Genomic DNA, 21,744 nt, shown 5'->3' with positions numbered 1-21,744 from the left:
TAAAGTGTTTGCAAACTAATTCTGCAACTTCAATCAACATAAATCAAATCAAAATTGAACCATTAGCCCAAAGTGTGGTTAAAACCTCAAGGCTTGGTAAGAGAAGCATCTTCGGGTAGCAAGACCATGTTTACAGTGCTCATGCAGTTTTACCAGGCTAGCACTGTTCAGCCACTGAGGCTAATTAACTCCAGGTTCACATAATCATTATGCACACAGCCCTTAAAAGCAGCTACACAGCAGATCTAGAGTCAACATGGCAGAAGAGGAGCGACATGATCGGAACAATGGTTGTTAGTTGTGTTAGGAATACAAAACAGAGGGCGATTCAAAGGGAAGTGGATAGTTGATAATAGGGTTGAAATTGAAGAGGGCTGGAAGTTGCTGTAAAACGGATTTGTTTAAAGCCAAAGTTTAGACTGTACACATGATAAATGACAAGCAAGACCATTTATAACAAGAAGATTCTTCCCTGTAGGACCATCAGTAGCATTAAAGAGCATGAAAGCAAGACAGAACCAGAGCAAAAGCAAGATTTAAATATAGAACTATAGCAAGACCGATGACTAGGCCAGGCATATATATCAGCCAATATTATAATATAACAGGTATATGGCTATCATAGCCCAAGTAACAAGGGGATGTTAACTAGGAGATTAAAGCTACAGTTTATATTTATTAATTAAGGCATCTTCACCATATAAATATATAGTTATAATGACTTGTATGTGTATGGGTGTAATAACCTTATTTGTGAAAAAAACAGGTAGCAAAATTCAACAGTTTGAAAGCTCCCTAGATAAATGAAATCATGTTTGTTCTTCTCTGTTATCCTCTCCTTATTGATATAAATAGGACAATCAAAATAATACAAATACTCAGTATGATGCAATGAAGTTCAACAGCACCACAAACTATCCAAAATAATGAAATAATTGAACACCTCTCTCAGAAACTGAAACAATAACCAGACATGTTAATCTTCATAAGGGGAGGATTGGGTCTGTTGAATAAGATGGGTTAGTTAAAGCTAAGAGGGCTTAATAAATTAGCAACTGAGTGTGTATTTGAGTCTATTTGGAAGCACATATGTTGACTGGAAGACAACTGAGGCTTCAGTCCATCAAATAATAATAGAGGGAGAGTTTAGAGATAGACTTCTGTTCACTGTACATTAGTAATGAGGGACTCGGGGTTAGAAATGTAGAGAAAACTCTGGTCTTGAGGCGGAGTTAAGTCTCTTCTTTAATAGTTTAGTTGTTGCCAAGTATTAAGAGGATTGTGTTAAATGCTAACAATCATGTCAGTGCTTAATAAAATAGGAAACCTTTATCACCTGCTGACTCATGTCTCATCCTCTTTTGCTCTGAGCATCCTTTGAACCTGTTAAAGGTCGCCTTCAAAGCAAATGCCCCTTTGCACAAACACAGTCCTCTCTCCCCAGAGCATTACTCTGTAGCATTGACTTTACATTTTAAATCTAAAAATATCCACTTACATAAATGTAGGAATCTCACAATCGTACTGTACATGAAACATGAAACTATGTTTTCAATAAAACAAAGTTCTGTAGAACACACTGGGAGCTCAACTCAAACAAGTCTAGCCACTGTGATACTATGGTTTTCAGCCTCACAGTTAGATGGTCGACATCATTCTTATTTATAACCAGCAGTGACATGAGAAGGCGAGGTAAAATACAACTGCTGAACAAGTCATTTTCAGATGCCCAAAACGTAACAGCAACTTTCATTAACTTAAACAAACTGTAAGTGTTTAAGGTTCAAGGACAACATCTCAACTGTCATCATGTGGTACTTGCCCTACCCTGCTTTACAGTCTTTTTTTCTTGTGATGTCTTTATTGAACAAGGACCATGCACAAAAACACATGAACCTTAAAAAGATAAGAGATTTGAGTTATAGAGTTATTTAGTTAAATGTTACTTTAAATGGGACCATCATTTACAAAATAAAAAACAGGGCGTGTTAAAGAAGAGTTGAAACTAGTGAATGAGACTATTACGAAGGAAAACATTTACTCAGGGTTATAAATAAAGTATGGGATTTTTTTCCTAGACTTCCATACAATCAGCACTCTTTGCACCAGAGGATTCGCGGATGAGGAGGATTAACGGGACCGAAGAAAGAATGAAGGATTAATGCAATGCGGAACACCCTTCAGAACAGAGGTGGCGGCATGATGCACACACAGTAAGAACCACAGACACCCAAACTCTAAAGCACAGCAGTGTGTTGACCAATATGTTGTCCAACATTAATTATGAATTCAACAATCAGCCTCCCCACTCCTTCTGAATTATTCAGCAGCGGCATCCCATGTTTAATTGAGCCTGAGCCTGACCAGACCTGAACAAGAGCAGTCAACCAGTCTTGTGATTAACCATGTTTGTGTTTGTGTGTGTGTGTGTGTGTGTGTGTGTGTGTGTGTGTGTGTAGAGGAGGAAGGAAGTAAGCAACAGCAATTAAGAAACCTCCCTGTTTTCTGATCTACTTTTAATAGCTGGTTAGAAAGTCAACTTTCTTTCATGTTATCTTTTGTTAAACTATGCTGCTTAAGTTTTACCAAACTGCACTCACACACTCAAAACAATCCTCTGTAAAATAACTTTTGTTGACAGACACAACAATCTAGCTTGCCAAAACCAGCTAACCGTGTTCATGCTACACTTTATGCTGAAAAAAAAACTCTTCCACAATATATGAGAGTTTCTGTCGGGGTCTATTCGAGGAGGAAATGTGAACCAGAAATAGCCTAAAAAGTTATTTTCTGCTTTTCAAAGGAATAAATTAATCAGAGCTTGTGTTTATTCAAAGTTGTGTGAAGAGCTTTCACTTTCATCAAACAGTGTGAAAGTCTCTGATTTTTAAAGCGCACAAGAAGACATCATTTAAATGTCAGCAGCACGAAAAAGGAAAGAGTCTGTACTGGGAGATAAAAAACATGTCTTTTCACTTTTTTTATATAGATTACTAACCAATGAATTGATTATTTGAATGTAATTCACAAATTATTTGATATAGAATATACATTAGTTGCAGACCTAATACAAACAAGGATAAAAAGCCATATAAGTCTATAAGTTCATATAAGTCTATAAGTTCATATAAGTCTATAAGTTCATATAAGTCTATAAGTTCATATAAGTCTATACGTTCATATAAGTCTATAAGTTCATATAAGTCTATAAGTTCATATAAGTCTATAAGTTCATATAAGTCTATACGTTCATATAAGTCTATAAGTTCATATAAGTCTATACGTTCATATAAGTCTATACGTTCATATAAGTCTATAAGTTCATATAAGTCTATAAGTTCATATAAGTCTATAAGTTCATATAAGTCTATAAGTTCATATAAGTCTATACGTTCATATAAGTCTATACGTTCATATAAGTCTATAAGTTCATATAAGTCTATAAGTTCATATAAGTCTATACGTTCATATAAGTCTATACGTTCATATAAGTCTATAAGTTCATATAAGTCTATACGTTCATATAAGTCTATAAGTCTTTCCCAGGAGGTTATAAACATAATACAGACACAGTAATAATCAGACCAACACCTTCTCCCCAAAAAATGGATATACATGACTGAAAATATGCTCTGTGTCTTTGAGGGAATATTCTGTTATTAGCGGAATTTCTTTAATGTTTTGTGAGTTTTCCTGGAACCTTGACAGTGTTAGACAGAGAGCAGGCTTGTTGCCAAGTTTTCTTTAAAAACCTGACATTTTTTTAACGTTCAACCTATCCCCCTTTGTTGCATCACCGTTCAGTCCTGTGTTGACATAATCCTACAATGCCTTGCTAATCTATTTTTATAGAATAAAGCATTTAATAGCTGATACAGCTTCATAGAGCTCGGTCTGGAGGCACAAAGGTTGCATAAAATAGGAAGTCTTTCTGCCTCGACGTTCAGTAAACATTTGTATGAATGTGCTGTCATTTTGGAATGAACCTGAACAACGTTGATGTAAAAATCGGCTTGGTCTGCTTGTCAAAAAGCCATCAAATGAACAGCACAAATGTCTGAAAGAACTCAAATCTACTGCAGGACAGTGGTTTGACAGATTATTTGACTCTGTAGTATGATTAAATTTAAAGCCAAATCATGGTGCTCTGCTCCCTGTCAGCACACTGAGTGAGTGTGGGGGGCAGGGGGTTAGCTGATGTGTTTGGCTGATAGATAGAGGGAATGGTGTGGCCCAAAGAGAGGACATAACATTTATGAAACTAGGAGGGAATTCATTAAACTTTCATATTGAGAAAGGAGCTCATCAGTTTGTGTGTGTGTGTGTGTGTGTGTGTGTGTGTGTGTGTGTGTGTGTGTGTGTGTGTGTGTGTGTGTGTGTGTAGCTTTTTCCGCTGCCATTTCTCCTAGTGCAACACCCCCTCACCCCACACTGCAGAGCACAGGACAACTAGTACACTGAGTTTGTACACGCCCCTGCATGTCATTTTGTTTTCATTTAAAGGAAAAATGATTGAACACAGAAGACTGTCTATGATTTGCACTTCTGATTTGAACATTTAGAGGGGCTTTATTAGGTTATTCACCTCATTGTAACTGGCATTATAAAGATTTACAGTACAGACATCCTGATAACAAGTTAGACAAATCTATCACTTATGTATAAACCATATCTCAGCATAAGGAATAAGCCATGCAATTTTAACAAAATAACTTTATAAAAACAGGATGGGATCAGTGTATTTCAGATAAGGTTAACATGTTCAAATCGATCAATCACCAAATCTAATAATAAGACACAGATGGCTAAGTTGTAATGCGTTATTTACTATTTAATAACTCTTTGAGTTTCCTATTGGAGGCATCATTATGTTTTCCTGTGTGCATGTTATGTTCAGTTTTCTCTTTATTTGGAGGTACTTGCTATAAACTAAATCATTGATTACCCTTCATGATGATGTCACTGCTAATGGTAGTGCACTGCACAGGTACATGTGATGAATTAGTGATGCAGGATCTATATAGAGCCACAGCTGTGTGACCACTGCCCTGCTGTCCCTCTTCTTTTCATTGAGGGGTTTTACAGTTAGTCGGTAGTCAGATTTCTTAATATGCAAAAGGTGATATAGGACTGATGACCTCAGACAGGATATCCTTTCAAAGTATTTCACTTTACTTATATTGATTTTGTTTTAGGCGGGCCTTGCTTTTAGGCCAACATAAGTTTTGATTCTGACCCAGTACATTGCCCAGCGTCTGTGCCTGTACTCCTGTCTGTTCCTCTACTCTGGGGGCGTACAGATGGCCATCTACGGTAAGTAAAACAAGAATACAACCACATTTCAAAACAACCAATCTATCCCTTTACATGGATTGGTTCAGAATACCTTCATTTCTCATGTGTACTGCTTTTATTAAGCCCACCAACAAATTATATAAACATCAGATGCTTTCCTATTTCCGTTGAGGTATTACATTTTATACTAACTGGGTCATCAGTGTATGTTCATAAAAACTTGTTTTGTCACACGGGCCGGTCAGCATGTCCTTACATGGGGAACTAAGCTCCCTTGAAGAATTTAGGACAGTGCTGCGGTGGCAGAATGGGTACAGTAAGTTTTATACTAACACAAACAAGCTCTGCTGCCTGAACTCTCTGAGCCATTCCTCTCACATCTATGTACAGACCTGACCTATTCTAACACCGGCAAATATTAACTGCCCCCTGTAAGTATTAACTCCAGCAGTAACCTGATTCCTAAAAGTCATGTCAATAAGAAACCTGGTTCCTTTCATAAACCTGGGGAATACAAGCTTTCTTAGGTGAGTGCTTGTAAGAGACAAAGACCCAGGGGAAAGTCTCCCTGTTCGTGCAGATGGATGAAAGCCCTCCATGAGACATTTACAACAAGAACAGGCAGCATGATAGCTTTTAGTTCAAATGGCTTATAACAACCGATGTTTCTCCCGACAGAGACCTCTAGCAGCCATGCATACTATAGACGATATAATATTGTTGATGTACAACTGGGGTTGAAAGTCATTTAGAAAAATAAATTTACTGTAAAATGTCCCAATCAATTTGTAAAAAAGGTAAGGAGATTAGTTGACAAAGCCTGTGACAAACAGCATCCACATAGTCCTTAACCCTAACCACAATTGTTTGCTGACCTCTACCAATATATGTTAATTTAAACCATAGTGGTGATTAACCAGAAAACATATGAATCTTTTCTGATGTGGGAATTTCAACTGTTAGGAGGGCACTCAACGTTGTCCTCTTGCTGAGAGGGGTAGCGAATCAGAAAAACGCTAAAACGGGCAATTCAATGTGCATCTGACATTTTGTAAAAATGTATTGATCTCGTTTTACTTAACATAAATCAGCATCCAAAGGTAATCCTTAGGCTTGTAGAGAGATCAAAATGTGCACACAAACACACTCATACACACAAGCAAAAAAGAACATACCGCATTAAAATAACTATTTACTGCACATCGGTCCAACCGCTTCAACGTGTCATTCTAGAGGGCATGAAACAAACAGGTTTTTGCTTTTTAATTTTATTTTCTAATGTGTGAAGGTTTCTACCCTTGCTTCCAGATATAAAAAATGCATATTAAATAAATAATCATATAAGAAACAAACTGAATACATACCACAACATTCTGTGTTAATCCTATATAAACTGTTAAAACTAAGCTTATTATTGAACAATCAACTTATCTCAGGTCATCTGTACTTAGACACAGAGGGGAGACTCGGGTCCCTCTAATTGACCTGCAGGGGCTCTCCATTGGAATTCTCTGCTCGGTCCATTTCTTCAGAAGGCAAACACAGACATTTCTCTGTAACAGAGATTAAATGAAGAGAAACACAGGCTGCTGCCATGCTGTTTGCTTTGTGCTGAGACATCAGCAGTCACCAGTAACCATGTATTGATCTGCATTCAAAGAGCACTTAGCAGGGAGTGCTGCAGGATTACAGGGAGGATGGAGGAGGATGAAAGGTAGGGATGGAGCAGGAGAGGAGGAAGAAAGGAGGAATAGCTATACAGACAAGCCTGGGTGTAAACGTACTGTCCCTATTACAGACTCAGCCATTGTTTAAAATAATGCAGACGTTCCTCTGTATGGGAGACAGAGGCAGCAGAGCTAAGCAGTATCGGCAGGAGTAAACGGCTGTTGTCAGACAGTTATTGGTGAAGCGAGAAGTGATGGAGTGAGACGGTCGGGGCTAATCTAAAATAATGAGCCGCATGGGTTGCTCACGTAGCATTTAAACTACTGATCATCAACAACATTTATCACAGTTTATCATAAGTTGTGATCACTAAAGAGTCCATGTACTTATAGATCCACCTGAACAAAACATTTGAGTGAAGACCCTGCCATCACAGCTGATCAATGTGGCACAAACCAAAGAGTTTGCGAGTGATCTTAAGTGTATTTTTCTTTATATGAGCAAAACAAAGACTGGACGTCACAGTACATGCCACACACATTTTTCATCAATTGTGAAACAAATGTTTGCTACTGCTACCTTTTGTGGAAACGGTTTCACTGCTCTACAGATGGCTATGGTTTGCTCCATCTTCCCAGCGATACCCAAACCATTGCCTGACAATGAAGCCACTGCTTTTTACTTGGGGAACTAATTCTTCCCCCTCCATCATACCCAGTCTGAACTCAACATGTAGCCTTTAAACTTGCTTTAATGCAAACATGTCCTTACTCTTTTTAGACTCTTACTGTTATCAAAAAAAAGGTAACAAGGTTTCATTGTGTTCAATTATTAAATTGAGTAATTCAAATATCGCCCGACCCTAATACAAACAACAGCAAAAGAAAAGGTGGCTGAACTACAAGTACATTAAACTCAACATGTATTCATTTGAAACAGGGTAAAGGCTTCTTCCTAGTGTCCCATTTGTATAATTCATCTCATCTAAATCCTCATTTAAAATGACCTCTGTTTACTTGCCTCCCAATTATTTAGATAAACAATTAATCATTTGAGCCTCTAGTCGAGCAAAAAATGTAATATTATGCACAAACACACATTCACACAAGCACGCACACACACACACACACACACACACACACACACACACACACACACACACACACACAAGCTAAAATATGACAATGTTGAAGTATCCTTGCTACTACAATGTCACAGAAATTGGGACTTTAAAGGACCTAATGTGCAGTCGACTGATATTGACAGATCTATCATGAGCCATTTTCAAGCAGCTGGAGAAGACAGCATTGAAGCTGTAGTTCTACAGTGACAGTACAGATCAATGGCAGAGCTGGTGACATGTAGCCATCATCAAAACAACTCAATAACACAAATCAGCGTCGTTGGTATACAAACAGACTGAATAGCCGGACTGATTTAACCCCCAAAATGTAAGAGAACAAATGTAAACATGAAAGTGAATGTCCTGGTCACACCTGCACTTTTAACGTTCCCCATCATAAGCATACAATGATGAACACGATATTGTTGTTTTAAGTTTCTGAAATGAGGATAATGTCCAAAACATTACAGTTAATAGTTTGCCTGGAGGAACTGTATTGTAGCGTCTTGTTGATTAAGTGTCGCTGTACTACTGCCTTTTTTTCTCGTCTTTCCATCTGACTGTGATGAAGATGCAGTGCACGTTCAAACGTTAGTCACTTGCGTCTAATGAAGTATTAAACGCAGAGTGCTCCGGTGCCTTCCCTGGGTGCAGTGCCTGTGAAGTGGCCCTCACATGCTGAACCAATTTACTCTGAAAACCCACAGTGTAGAGACCTCCAATACTGCAGCAGCACTGACACCACATGATATAAGACAGCACAGCAGACACTTATTCTGTGGAAACTTTAGGAGGAACAAGACTACTTAGAGAGCAGCGCAAAGCAGATTAGAAATGTTCTGTTAAAAAGTCTAAACACGGCATAAAAAAAAATGTAAAAAGCAAAATCACCTTAAGCTTCACAATCCAAAACAGAGTGCAAGCACACAATTTCAATCAACAGAAATTAGACCCATCCCATGGAGCTAGCATCTTGACGCTGAGAGAAACATCTTCATCTTCCCCTGCAGTAAACCGTAACATTACCATCTGCTTGTTTACAGTTGAAAATAAGAGACACACGCTTGACATAGCTGTTTAAAACTGACAGGATTTAACATTAGTGTAGTTTTGATTCATTTGAGTTTCTCTTCATAGATGAAATGATTTTTTTTTGTGGTTCTGAATATTTTTCCCAAAAATGTTGAGGCTACATCTACACTTCAACATTTGAATTCCTCTAAATGAGGGGTCAAACCATAGACAGTTCATCAGATTTTAATTCAGATCCATTCATGCAATATAGGATGTTGTGCTCTCAGTGGGTGTTTCTATCCACCTCATTTAAACCATCATTAATGTCTGACTCTCACATTGTTTTCTTATGGCTCCCTTTTACTGTATCTATTTTAGGGAAGAGACTTCTAATTATTTTCATTATCAGTTAATTATTGTCTCGATTGAATGTTTGCTCTATACAAAGTCAGAAAATAATGAAAAATGCCAGGCACTGTTGTCCAGAAGATAAGTCCCTTTGTCTGAAAAACAGCTCATGCAGCAGGAATTTTCAGGATATATATATTTTTTTTTTGCCAATTCATGGTCAATGAACCAGTTTATAATTGTATTGTTAATGTACAGGGGGTTTTCTAGAAAATTGTAGTATGAGGGTGCTGATCTTCTATATAAGATATCTCAATTCTTGCGAGAACATGACGCCCGTTTACAAGATAGCGCTATGGACGTAAACAACAACGCGGCGTTGGAGCTCCGTAAAAACAAAGCTCTCTGGCGTCTGGCCATTTTCATATTTTTGGAGTAATCATACCATCATTGACATGGATTTGGTTTGAAATAAAGATAAAGATTCTAACAGTCGCAGAAAGGTTTATAATAATATTTATTTCTGGCATCATTGGTCCCTATGGACTTTGCCACCACAGCCCTTATTATAGGAATCCATGATTCCAGGTATTTACAAATGCTTATGCGGGTGAAGTGTTAGGGTCATTTTGTTCTTTACTTTACTATTCCTTTAAAATATAAAGTATTTCAACATTTAGGGATTCTAAGTACGAACAAAGTCATTTTTTAGTGGATTTAAATGAATGTTAACTCCTGCAGTAAAGTATAGAAGAGAAAAAAGAATGTGTCTTGTAATGTAAATGTTGTGGCAGAAAATGCTGTTATTAGACAATTCATTTGTTTGTCTTTTTTTGTCCTTCATGGGGCAGCACACAGGTTGCAAAAAAAAACAAAAAAACACACATACTCAACATTTGGCAGCTTGTGAAGATCATTCAGAAAAAGTAATAGCAAATAATTGCTTTGATGTGGGCAATATTACCCCTGCATTTAGCTCTATTTTTCTCAATGTTTTAGACAAATATCTGTCTCTTTAGCTGCTAAACCGCAACTTCATTTACCAGCTCTAACTTCTGTTGCCATTGTTTTTCACTAAAAACAACAACCTGCTTTTCTAGACACAAGGTTCATCATGACAGCAGTGAGACTGAACCAAAACAGCTACATTGCAGGCTTTTAACAAAACAATGAGCTGAAAGACACTAAACAGCTCTGCGGAGCTATGAGGAAGTGCACAGTACTGAGAATTCTCCTTGGGTTTGTTACTATGAGGGGCTCCTACCACATAACACAAGATGATTTGACCCAATAAAGACAACAACACATATTAATGCTGCCTCCAACCCTATAGCATTTTATTCCATTAAAATAATTTCATCCTATTGTTGTTTAATTTCTCCGATCAAGAGATGGCATTTTTATAGCATTGCAGAAAGCTTCCTTTTGCTTTCGTGATACTGACGCTGGAAACTGCACTGGCAATAGAATCATCTCTGCACTGACCGAAAAGACTATAAAGCAGGCTTTAATTTGTAATGTCTCACTAACATACATAACGAGACTTTTATTTCTATACTTATGTTCCCGCCCACTTCCATCATAAAAGGAAAAATAGTAAGGTGCAGTGAATTCACGTTTGATTATTCACGTTCCTGACCATGACCTACCTGTTCAAGCTTTTACTTCATAATGAGACAAACATGAAATATACACACACACAGACGCAGTTTTCTCAGGTGTGCCTCAGTGAAAAGCGGATGGAAGTGAAGCAGATGCATCAGACTTCATGCTGCCATACCGCACCGCACTGCGCCCCGCTTCCACCCAACACACACACACACACGCACACCAGCCACTACACACATGCTGCTCAACTCCTCTTTCTGAGACAATGACAGCAAAACACCTTCGTCTATCTCTCTTCCACCTCCTGTCTTTCTTACTGTCAGTCATTGTGTTTTCATCCCTCTGCCAACATTAAATCTGCTGTCAGCATGATGCGGACTCACTGACCAATGACTAGAATCTGGAGGAGCTGTCATCCTTAATGCGGTAAACTCCCTGCCCTCACACACACACACACACACACGCATACACACACACACACGGCCAGCAGAAAGACGCAGTGACAGCACACACAACGCCGGCTCTCGGCTTCAGCGAAACTGAAAAAGGACTTACAGTTCGCAGGAACTGGATTTCGTCCTCGCCTTCTCCTCCTTCGGCCATAGTTAGCTTTCAAACGGAGATGCTCGTGCTGTATCTGCGTGCGGACAACAGGCTGGGTGTGCGCGTGCGGCGGTGTATGCAGAAGCCCACGCGCAGGAAAACTAGCCTCTCATTGGATGGCGCGCGCTCACCGAGGGAGGAGCTGCACAGGTGTGAGCGAGTGTGTGCGCGTGAGCAGTTTGCCCCCTCTCTCGGCCGGTTAGGTATGGTAGCTCTTTCCCGCCTTGACCGATAACAGTTATATCAAAGCATCCAGACCAATGCCCTAATACTACAGGCTGTATGTGCTCAATAAACATTTCTATTGTTCTTATATAACTGTTCAACAATGTCTTGGTTTTATAAGGCTCAATATCTACATGTTAACTCTCCCAGCTGCCTTAAATCATTATAACCAATAATGAAAAGTAGTGTAGTAGTGTGTAAACAACTCCAACTAAACAATTACTTGAAACTTTCAATTCCAGATTAAAGGTTTATTGTCATAACATACACATCTACGGTATAGTTGTGTAATGTATGAAACCTTAACCCCTTCACAGGTTCCTCAACAGTGCAATTACAAGACAGAACAATTAAAATATTGCAAGCTCAGGACTTTTTTTAAAAGTCTTAAAAGTGACTAACACATGAATCTAAATGGAGGCCAGCAGGACACAGTAAGCAACAGAACCACATCAGAAACAACAAACGCAGCTAACGGGCAGCTCAGTAAAGAAAAGGGGTGAGTATTTCACTCACCCTATTTGTAGAGAAAGGCCATTCTCCTGTCTAACGTAGTGGGGAAGTGGTCAATAACCAGGTCGTAGAATTTCCCAGCAGCCTGCAGGTCCTCACTAACATTAGAGTCAATAGATATGTTGGCTAGAAAACAAGCTGCTGAAGTTTCGCACTACCAGCTAGCAAACAACATTTTCATCATTAAAAGCCTTGATTCCCTCCTTTTTCCTCTCCATACGAAGCTCTTGCAGTCTGGGAGTTCTTCTGCAAAACATTTAGATTTTTAGTTCCTGTTGTAAAGGTAATTTAGTAAAAGTTATTTGTTTTCTCAAACTCCTTGTTACTTGCTAACCGCGTTATCATTATGGCGCTGATGTGATTTTATTGGTCGGGGCATGCCGAGGGAAGCCAGAGGCCGGCGGGATGGCTTCCCTAGGCCTATGTTGACCCTGACTAATTACAAGGTGGCAGGGGCTAAACCATATCCTTATCTGATTGATTAATTCCTCAAAAGTATTTCACCAAGAGAAGGCACCCAGTATAAACTGGCTTCTCGAGCGTGGCATCTGTGTACAGTGAGTGCAATACCGTGTTTCACCACACATTCAGCATTACATTTAGAGGAGCGCTGTTTCATTCTGTTTCAAATACTCAGGAATAAGGGGAGAGATTGCAACAGAGAAGAATTAACCATACTAAACGAGGCAGATGTTTTAAATAAAAGTATAACAATGGTCTGAAAAAAACAGGCCGGGAGAAACGCCACTGATATTTAGCTAACTCCTCTATCCGAAGCAACTTACGTTCCCTTCAATCCTATAGAAGGAGCTATTTGGGGTTTTGCATCTTGCCCAACAACACTTGGACACGTTGACTGCATGGGGTGTGGCTTTGAGTTTTAATTTAAATACAATACTTTTTAACTATGCTTACAAAAAAGTTAAGACTGTAGTTCTTATTCATGCCTGATAGATGACTTTATTTATATTATACATCTACATTGGCACAAAGAAAAGTGGCCGTTCAGCTGTTTGACTGTAGGAGGGGTCGGATTAGGATTTAGCCCCTTTGTCCTACACTTCCCATAATTCACTAAATGGATTTTGTTGGCCCTTGCTGTATGGTAAATGCCCACTTATTCCAAAATCCTTGCCCCAAATTAGTTTTCCTGTATTAAAGTGCAAGCTAAGATGACATCATAATGACATCATTATGGCCATCTTTTTTCAGACTTGAGAAAGCTCCACCAGAGAGCTCAACTGAAGACATTCGACCACTTCTTTTGCACATCAATGACATTTAAATATGTTTTTCCTTCCCGCCAAAGATTTAAACTCAGATAAAGCGACAATGTTGCAGTGATTTATTCTCAACAGAACACACCGTTCTATTGCTCCTGGTTTACAGTGTTTGCAATTCCACCACCATGTTTTTATAAGAAAATAAAACTCATTAAGAACTAGTTTAATACAAACTAGGATCAGCCACTGCAGCACATCAGGGCTTTTAAGACACATGTGATATGCACTGCGCCAGCATCTAATAGAAACCTAAATTCAAATTAAACCCAACATTTTGGTACATGTAGAGATTGTTTAGGATCATGGAATGAGTATATATTGAATGTTGTATAGTCCACAAACAGTATAACGCTGATAATACCTGGTAAAATGTCAACAGTATGTGGACATTGTGAGAGAACTAACTATAGCTCAATGTGTGAAATGCTGTATTTGTTATAGGCAAAACTGGGATTGAATTACATTTGATAAAAACAGCTAAGGGAAATCCCATTCCAGGTCAACCCTTCGCTGTAATTACAGATTATCTATATAATCTAATTATCTAATCATTTCAAGATGAGACTTTAGTCTTAACAACAAGCATATATTTTTTATTTTAACATCATGCTTTTACATTTGATGAAAACACAAAAATATATCTTCAATTGTAAACAATTATTTTGTTTCACAGCCATGAACCTGCAGCAACTGTTTTTTCGTTTACTCGAAAAATGTACATTCAAGTTTGTTCAAGCCCTACATGCTGGTACAGTGGTTTTTCTGGCATTGAATAATCATTTACAATACTTTATTTGTACTACTTAGTTGTCACTACTGATTTGTTCACAGCACTGTGTAGATAAAATGTGTTATTTAATACTTCCAAAATAGATGAATATGCATGCTGCTTAATAAAAATGTGTCCTACAGATCTTTGTGTAGTATATACATGTTCCACCACAGTAACACTTGGAAGATAGGCATTAATACACCCTGGACAAGGCTTTAACAATCCCTCAGAAATGACATTATGAATTGACAATCAGCAGTTATTAACTAATCAGATTACACAGGATATTGCATCAAATAGGCATATGATAAAAGTTTGAAATCATTGTTTGTTTTAAGTTCTGATGTCTGGAGGCTGAAATGTAGTGCAATAATTGCTGTTGATACAATTACCAACAGAACTGAGTAATTAACTAAATAAAAAATCATTCGTAAATTAACCAAATTAGACTTTATCTTAATAAAACACTAACTTATTTTTGAGCCTTCGACTTAAAGTTATTTATTTCAAGACACCCTTTTCAGCAGGCTCCTCTTTTGTACTATTAAGTTTTTCTTTAACTTTATCAAGAATCTTTTATTTTTAAAATGCACCATTTCATATAAACTTGACCACTTTGGCACTTACGTAATACACAAAAAAGCACAAAACATGTGTATCTAATAAGATCCTCCATGCATGATGGTAAAACAACTCCGAAAGAACAATAAAATAAAGATTACAATTTTTTAGAAATGAACTGAAATAAATAGATATATCTGTTTGTAAAAATCTACAATTTCCGTTCCATATACAAACCTAAAAAAGGTGTAAAGACGTTTTATCCACAGATGCTCAGGGTTTGAAGTGTGGTTCATTTGTTTTAATGCATGTTGGATTTGGTTCAGTACCTCCAAGCTTGCACCTGTAATAAGAAACACATATTGACCTTTGCCACTTAAACTAAAGAACATATTCTGAGTCTGTTTTACTGACTCATTGATCAGATATTTCCAAATTCTAATAAACCTTTTCCTGATAACATTTATTGTTTCATTAGAAATTGTTAAGTAGTTCAACATTTTGGTAAACATGTTTACTTTCTTTTAAAGAGTGGGAGAGAAAGACATAGAAAGGCTGAGCTTAGTCTAAAGACTGCTGTTCTTTATGCTAAGCTAGGCTAACTACAGCCGGACACAGGCTCTGTACCAAACACATAGACAGAAAGAAAGGAAATTATTTACTTTTCCTTCCTTATTAAAATAACCATAAACATTGATGTATTGACCTATTTTAGTCAATAGATTAAAAAGAAAAGGGTTGTATAACAGTTCATGGAAAAATAAAGTTATTATGTTTTTGATAACACAGACCATGAATAGTTGCTAAAAGCGGCATAATAAAAGTGAGGATCATGTGAGCTTACATGATAACATGTAAAACCCTTTTAAACATAAAAGATATACTGCTGATGTCAGTGAATCCGTGTGAGAGCCACAGTGAGAAGTTGGACCCTGTGTTAGTGTGTTGGTTGCAGCCTGCTCTGATCCCTCTGTGGTCCAGTTTACTGCAGTGCTCACAATCTATGCCTCACTGTCATAACCCAGGACTGGAGCCAGCCATCTCTCCACCTCCTCCACACTCATCTCTTTCCTCCTGGCGTAGTCCTCCACCTGCAGAGAAGAGCATTGTCACACTGAGAACCTTCCCCGCTCCTCAGTGGATTTTCACATGTCTGTTTAATGCTAAGTATTTTAAAACGGCACAGCTCTTCCATTTCAATTCTATTATACTGCACCTATTTCACAGTGAAGTGTCATATTCTTATTGTGTTTCCTTTTTTGTATATTTATAGTTCTTGTAAAAAAATCTTATTTATTTAATTTAAATTTGAGTTTTAAAATGCTTATTATACACACTACTTTTAACTTTCATTTAATATAGGCACCATTATATACCAAGGCAAATTAAAGTTAGGTGTCTAGATCCCCTCCATTACAAATCTTTCATCAAAATATTAGTTATAAAATCCTAGTTTGGATCCTTCTATTGATTTTTAGATTTGTATAGGGTGAGTCTCAACAGTGACTTCAGATATGACTCAAGTGATTTAGCACTGCTATAACATTGTTGGGCTATAAAGTAGACTGTTAAAAAAGAAAGGGGATTAAAATCAATAAAGCAGAAATAGAGATAATATCATCTTTTTTTTTTGCCCACGCATTCTTCTTCCTTGTTAAAACCTGGCTCAAACTTTACCCACAATGCAAGTTATCCAGCTCATGATTCAGTGACCTGGTAAACTGACTTCTTTCGAGGGATTTTTAGTCACATAAGGGTATTTATCATAATTCATACGGCTCCATCTGGAAAAATAAACGCATTTTAATGAAATACAAATATATGTCCTTGTTAAAGGGAAGCTATGTCCAGGTGTTGGGGGTAAATAGGTGTGTGAATGTAGAATAAAGCCTTTGGTGTCTCCCAGAAACAGGTCAATCAGAAACAAACCTCTCCTCTATAATTCCAGTTCCCCGGGTAATGCATACCTCCTCCATGGTAGCCTGTATCCTTATGTCTAGCTAGTATCAATTACCTCTTTTATAGGAAGTAGTTATCCATTTGTGTTTTTTGCGATCTTAGTGGGCTTTTTTTGGTCAGTCAGTCCTCCTGGCATCTATTGCATTTCATTTGTTTTAAATAGTCTGTGAGTGTTTCCCGTAGTATTGTGAATTAATAGTAAGACGATCGTTCTCCAGCTGTGATGCAGGTCGACCAGTGTTCATCAGACTTTCTGAGCAGAAAACTCACAAAACACCAACACTGTGTGTGATGCAAGTGTACGGGGATTTCAACACTGAAAGGGATCTCATTAAAAGGTTTTAAAGATGTGGATGGTCAGTCTAACCTGCTCCTTGGAGATCTTCCCCACAGCAAAGTATGTCGCCTGAGGGTTGGAGAAGTAAAGACCAGACACGGAGGCCGCCGGCAGCATGGCCAGGGACTCTGTCAGACAAATACCTTCACAAACAAAACACACACAGTTACTGTATTACATACAGGCAAGAAAACATATAGCCACATGATAAAAAACACACACACACACAAAAGCTCAAGGTGAACACAGACGTAGGACATAGGACAACAGCAGCTCAGTGTTTTATTTACAACCTTTCATGATTGGTATAACTTTGATTTACGAGATTAGTTTATGAAGAAGATCCGGATCCTGGTAGGATTCTTCCATTGCTAAGGGTTAAAGTAAACAGTAGGCTTCATAGTATAAATCTTAATATAACTACCATATTATTTTTTAAGTATGCTATACCAAGGCCATTTGTCAGATTTAAAACCTTATTTCACTATTCACTTGGGAATAAAAAGTAAAAACACAAAAAAAGAGAAGAGCCACTAGAGAAAGAGAGAAAAAAAATGGAGACTTGCCGATCCGTTTTTTTTATGTAAGGTAGAAATTGAAAGCTAATTATGATAGCTTTTTTCTGAACCCGAATCTAAAATCGGTAAACCCCTACTTAACAGTAACCAGGTTACTACAGAGCATGTACATGAACATGTAGCCTGACTGGCTGAGATGAGAAAATAAATGTTATTTAATTGAGCTATTGAAAGGCTACTAAGGAAACACTGGACCTGCGTCTCATCTGAAACAACAGTAAGGACAGTGGAATGGTCAGCGCTCTCACCAGTCTTCTCCTGGATCCCGGCCAGGCTCCACATGGTGCTCTTCTCTGTGTGGTCAGGCTGGCTGGGGTATCCAGCTGCAGGTCTGATGCCCTGATACCGAATTCTGTGGAGGTCTGATGCCTGCAGAGCCTCGTCAGTGCTGTAGCCCCACAGCTCCTTACGCACACGAGCGTGGAGCTCCTCAGCGAAGGCCTGCAGGAGGGGCAGCGGGTTACAGCAGAGAACAGCCTGGCATCAGTGACTCATTAACCAATGCAACACTTGCATGTACCTCAGCCAGCCGGTCAGTCAGGGCTTTGACCATGATGCTGCTGTAGTCATCTCCCTTAGCCTGGAAGTGCTGACTCAGTTCCTCGGCTCCAAACACCCCCACAGCAAACACACCGATGTAGTCCGACACACCACTGTCCAGGGGGGCAACAAAGTCCGACACACACAGGTAGGGCTGGGAGCTGGAGCCGTCCTTCTCCAACTGCACACAAAGATACACAGATACACACACACACACTGAATTGCTACTGTGGTAATGTGTTACCATCCATCTTTGGCTTCATTTTCAAGGTCACGATCAGAAACTCAATCAGAACAATTCATTTAAATCCTGAGTTCTACACCTATCCGACATGTAGGCACCAGCCATCAGCTGGTTAATGCAGAATGACGAAGGTCTGACATGTTCAATTACATTGTTATAACCATGCAATATTCTCATTTTAAGTCAGACATGCCGCTTCCAATTTTCTTTCCTTCTAAGAAATAAAACTGACAGCATACACAAACATGTTTATAGCTTTTCTTTAAAGGATAATTACAATTCAACAATGTTTTCATTTAACCAATTACTGATGCGCAACTATTTATTAAATCAGTGTCTTTTAAAGAATGTAAAGATGTGTGTAATATAGGGGTGTAACGGTTCACAAAAATTTCAGTTCGGTACGTACCTTGGTTTTTAGGTCACGGTTTGGTACATTTTCGGTACAGCAGAAAAAATGATCACAAATCGTTTTTGAATTATTTTTGGGTTTTTTTTAATTATTATTGAATGGGGAATATTCTCTCAAACAAAAAGAGATACTTGTACTTACTTAAGTATTTCAGGTTTTGCTACTTTGTACTTCTACTCCACTAAAATTCAGAGGTAAATGGTGTACTTTTACTCCACCACCCCGGCAGATCTGTGTGCACTGCACGGGGCTGCAGCACGTCTGTGAGCGAGCCCCCCCCGCACACACACGAGAGAGAGGTCTCTCTTGTGAAGAGAGCACAAATAATGTTATTGCAATTTAGAAACGTCCACCTGTCTTTGTCCATCATCCTTATATGTAATCGCGAAACCAAAATGTACCCAAACCAGATACTTAAATGATGCTGGAGGATTTTCAAGCTCAACTTCAACTGCTGTCGCCGTATCAAGTGTTCTGCAAACAACTGACTAAATTCCAACGCACCCCTGAACGCATCCCTGACCAGCTCTCATAGTATGCCTCTCGTCCAATTTAATGACTTGGTTGCTCTATGACGTTGAACCCAATGTGAGCAAATTACACTGAACGCAGCGAAAGAATGCAGCACCTGAGATTACTTCCAAAAAGTGTTTAGCATGCTCAATTTTTTACGTTTAACGTTATATTCGTTCGGTACACGTGTACCGAACCGAAGGGCCCATACCAAATATTTTTGGTGCGAATACGTATACCGTTACACCCCTAGTGTAATATATGATATTATATGCTGCCAAACACATGCAACCAGATTCACTGATGCATTATAATCAAATAGATCTTTAAATAGATTTTCATGCATGTGAATTTGATCAGCACAGGTATACCTGAAGCTGATTGGTCGGTCATGGTTGATATAGAGGGAAATCTTTGTGTGTACGGTTGTAAGGCAGACACTGAACTTAAATAGACCTCAACTGTTCCTGAAACTTACCTGCTGCCGTAAGCCGTAGAACTTGGCGATGGGCTCGGCATCTCTGTGTGCCGCGGCATCCTCTCTGTACACTCTGATGTCATCACCGTCACTCTGGGCGGGCCAGAACCCCACCAGGCCCCGCCCCTCCAGACTGCCACTATGAATCATCTGGTGGAGCAGTCGCTGGGCATCATCGAAGACTCGCCGCGCTTCAGAACCTGCAGGGACACAACACTTCTCAGACATGGTATCATCTCCGTGACAACCAGGCTGGGAGCCATCCCACTGAATCCCTGCTGCCAGTGTGTATGTGTTCCTTCAGATGTAGAGTTATTGTAGCTCTCAATATGTTAGCACTGAAGACTTCACGGCCTTAAAGTCACAAATGCATATGCATTCACATTATATAGATATTTTTCAGATACCTTTATTATTATTATTATAAGCATATTATATATCAGTGGTGAACCGTCGGGGCCTTCAAGGTATTCAGAGAATACCCTGGAACCCTCAGATAAAACATAATAAAAATCTAATTAATTATACAAATAAAACATAATACAATTTAAATAAATGAATAAATGAGACTCATATCTGTGTTGTTGATCTTTAATATTACAGTGTTACGTTGATTTGTTTATCTTTCTCGGCCCATGCACTACGCTTTTGAGTGGTTCTGTGTCAAAAATGCAACCAATCAGATATTTTTCTGGGTCTCTGGGAAGAATATCCTTCCTTCCGGGTGTGTGTGTCTACAGAAGGTCCAGTTGTGATAGAAATGGTTCGCCACCCTAGCTTAGTTTACAACAAGTAACATATAACAATAACATCCATTGTATAGTGTTACTCCATGGGGGGAGTTTTATCTTCCTTTGTGTGAATAAATAATTTAAATATAATACCAACAATAACAGAATGATAGATATTACAATTTCAACATAATTATTTAATTAATTTGTAACAATTATTTAAACGAAAATGTGACAAAATACCTTGTTAAATTAATAGTAACACTTCTGTTAATAATCAGTTTAAAGCATTGTATAATTATGGTTACAAGAACAAAAAAAATCATAATGCTTCATTACACATTACAATTTAATGTCATTATTATAAAGAGCTATAAGCAGACTGTAATGCTTGTAAATACTCCTTGAAAGTCTTACAAAAAAGAAAGAAATGAGTTTTGTTTTTGCCAATATACACAGTGTTGACATCTGTTAAAGAAGGTCAAATATATGGGCATTTATCAACATTTAAGTAGCCTATGGTGTAGCAGGAGAGATGTCTGTGGAGGTGGAGCTCATACCAACGGTTTTGTCGTTGAAGATCTTGGGGTAACCTCTGTTGGGGTATTTCCCTCTCAGCTGCCACACATCAAAGAAAGGCTTCCAGTCGATGAACTCCTCCAGACTGTTCAGGTCGTAGCGGTCCAGCACACGCGTGCCCAGGAACTGAGGACGCACTGAAACACAGAGACAGAGGACGGGCCGTGCAAGCATGAGCAAAATATTACATACAGCATGTCCTCTGCTTCTGCTTCTTCTCACACCGCACTGAAGATAGGGCTGTATTCACGGATATGAAGTTTATTCAAAATGATTTCAAAATACACAACATTCTTTTCATTTACTTTCTTTTTAGTGTTGTTGTGAATTGCTTAGAGGTGTAATGTCATAATATATCAC

The 21,744-nt window shown here is 38.4% G+C and overlaps 2 protein-coding genes across 3 annotated transcripts in view; both read right to left on the bottom strand.

Annotated features, from left to right (window-relative positions):
* The window catches only part of ryr2a (ryanodine receptor 2a (cardiac)), a 169,182-nt gene extending 157,482 nt beyond the window's left edge, over window positions 1–11,700 (bottom strand). Inside the window, exon 1 of the mRNA XM_063892944.1 lies at window positions 11,612–11,700. Coding sequence (XP_063749014.1) covers window positions 11,612–11,659 — 48 coding nt within the window. The 5' untranslated portion in view covers window positions 11,660–11,700. The remainder of the gene's footprint in view (window positions 1–11,611) is intronic.
* A 2,027-nt stretch (window positions 11,701–13,727) lies between these two features.
* mtr (5-methyltetrahydrofolate-homocysteine methyltransferase) overlaps window positions 13,728–21,744 on the bottom strand; it is a 33,671-nt gene continuing 25,654 nt past the window's right edge. The window contains exons 28-34 of one of the 2 annotated variants that reach the window (XM_063894134.1): window positions 21,366–21,521; window positions 20,075–20,274; window positions 18,408–18,608; window positions 18,136–18,328; window positions 17,340–17,452; window positions 16,012–16,104; window positions 13,728–15,356 (exon numbers count right to left, since the gene is read on the bottom strand). In XM_063894134.1, the coding sequence (XP_063750204.1) occupies window positions 16,015–16,104; window positions 17,340–17,452; window positions 18,136–18,328; window positions 18,408–18,608; window positions 20,075–20,274; window positions 21,366–21,521 (953 nt within the window). In that variant the 3' untranslated portion in view covers window positions 13,728–15,356; window positions 16,012–16,014. Of the gene's footprint in view, window positions 16,105–17,339; window positions 17,453–18,135; window positions 18,329–18,407; window positions 18,609–20,074; window positions 20,275–21,365; window positions 21,522–21,744 lie in introns of both variants that reach the window. The other variant, XM_063894133.1, reaches the window with a different exon arrangement.

This window comes from Eleginops maclovinus, chromosome 10 (genome assembly GCF_036324505.1).
Source record: "Eleginops maclovinus isolate JMC-PN-2008 ecotype Puerto Natales chromosome 10, JC_Emac_rtc_rv5, whole genome shotgun sequence".
In the NCBI taxonomy this organism is placed as follows: Eukaryota; Metazoa; Chordata; class Actinopteri; order Perciformes; family Eleginopidae; genus Eleginops; species Eleginops maclovinus.
The sequence above is the reverse complement of the archived record's forward strand: the minus strand, read 5'-3'. Positions and strand labels throughout refer to the sequence as shown.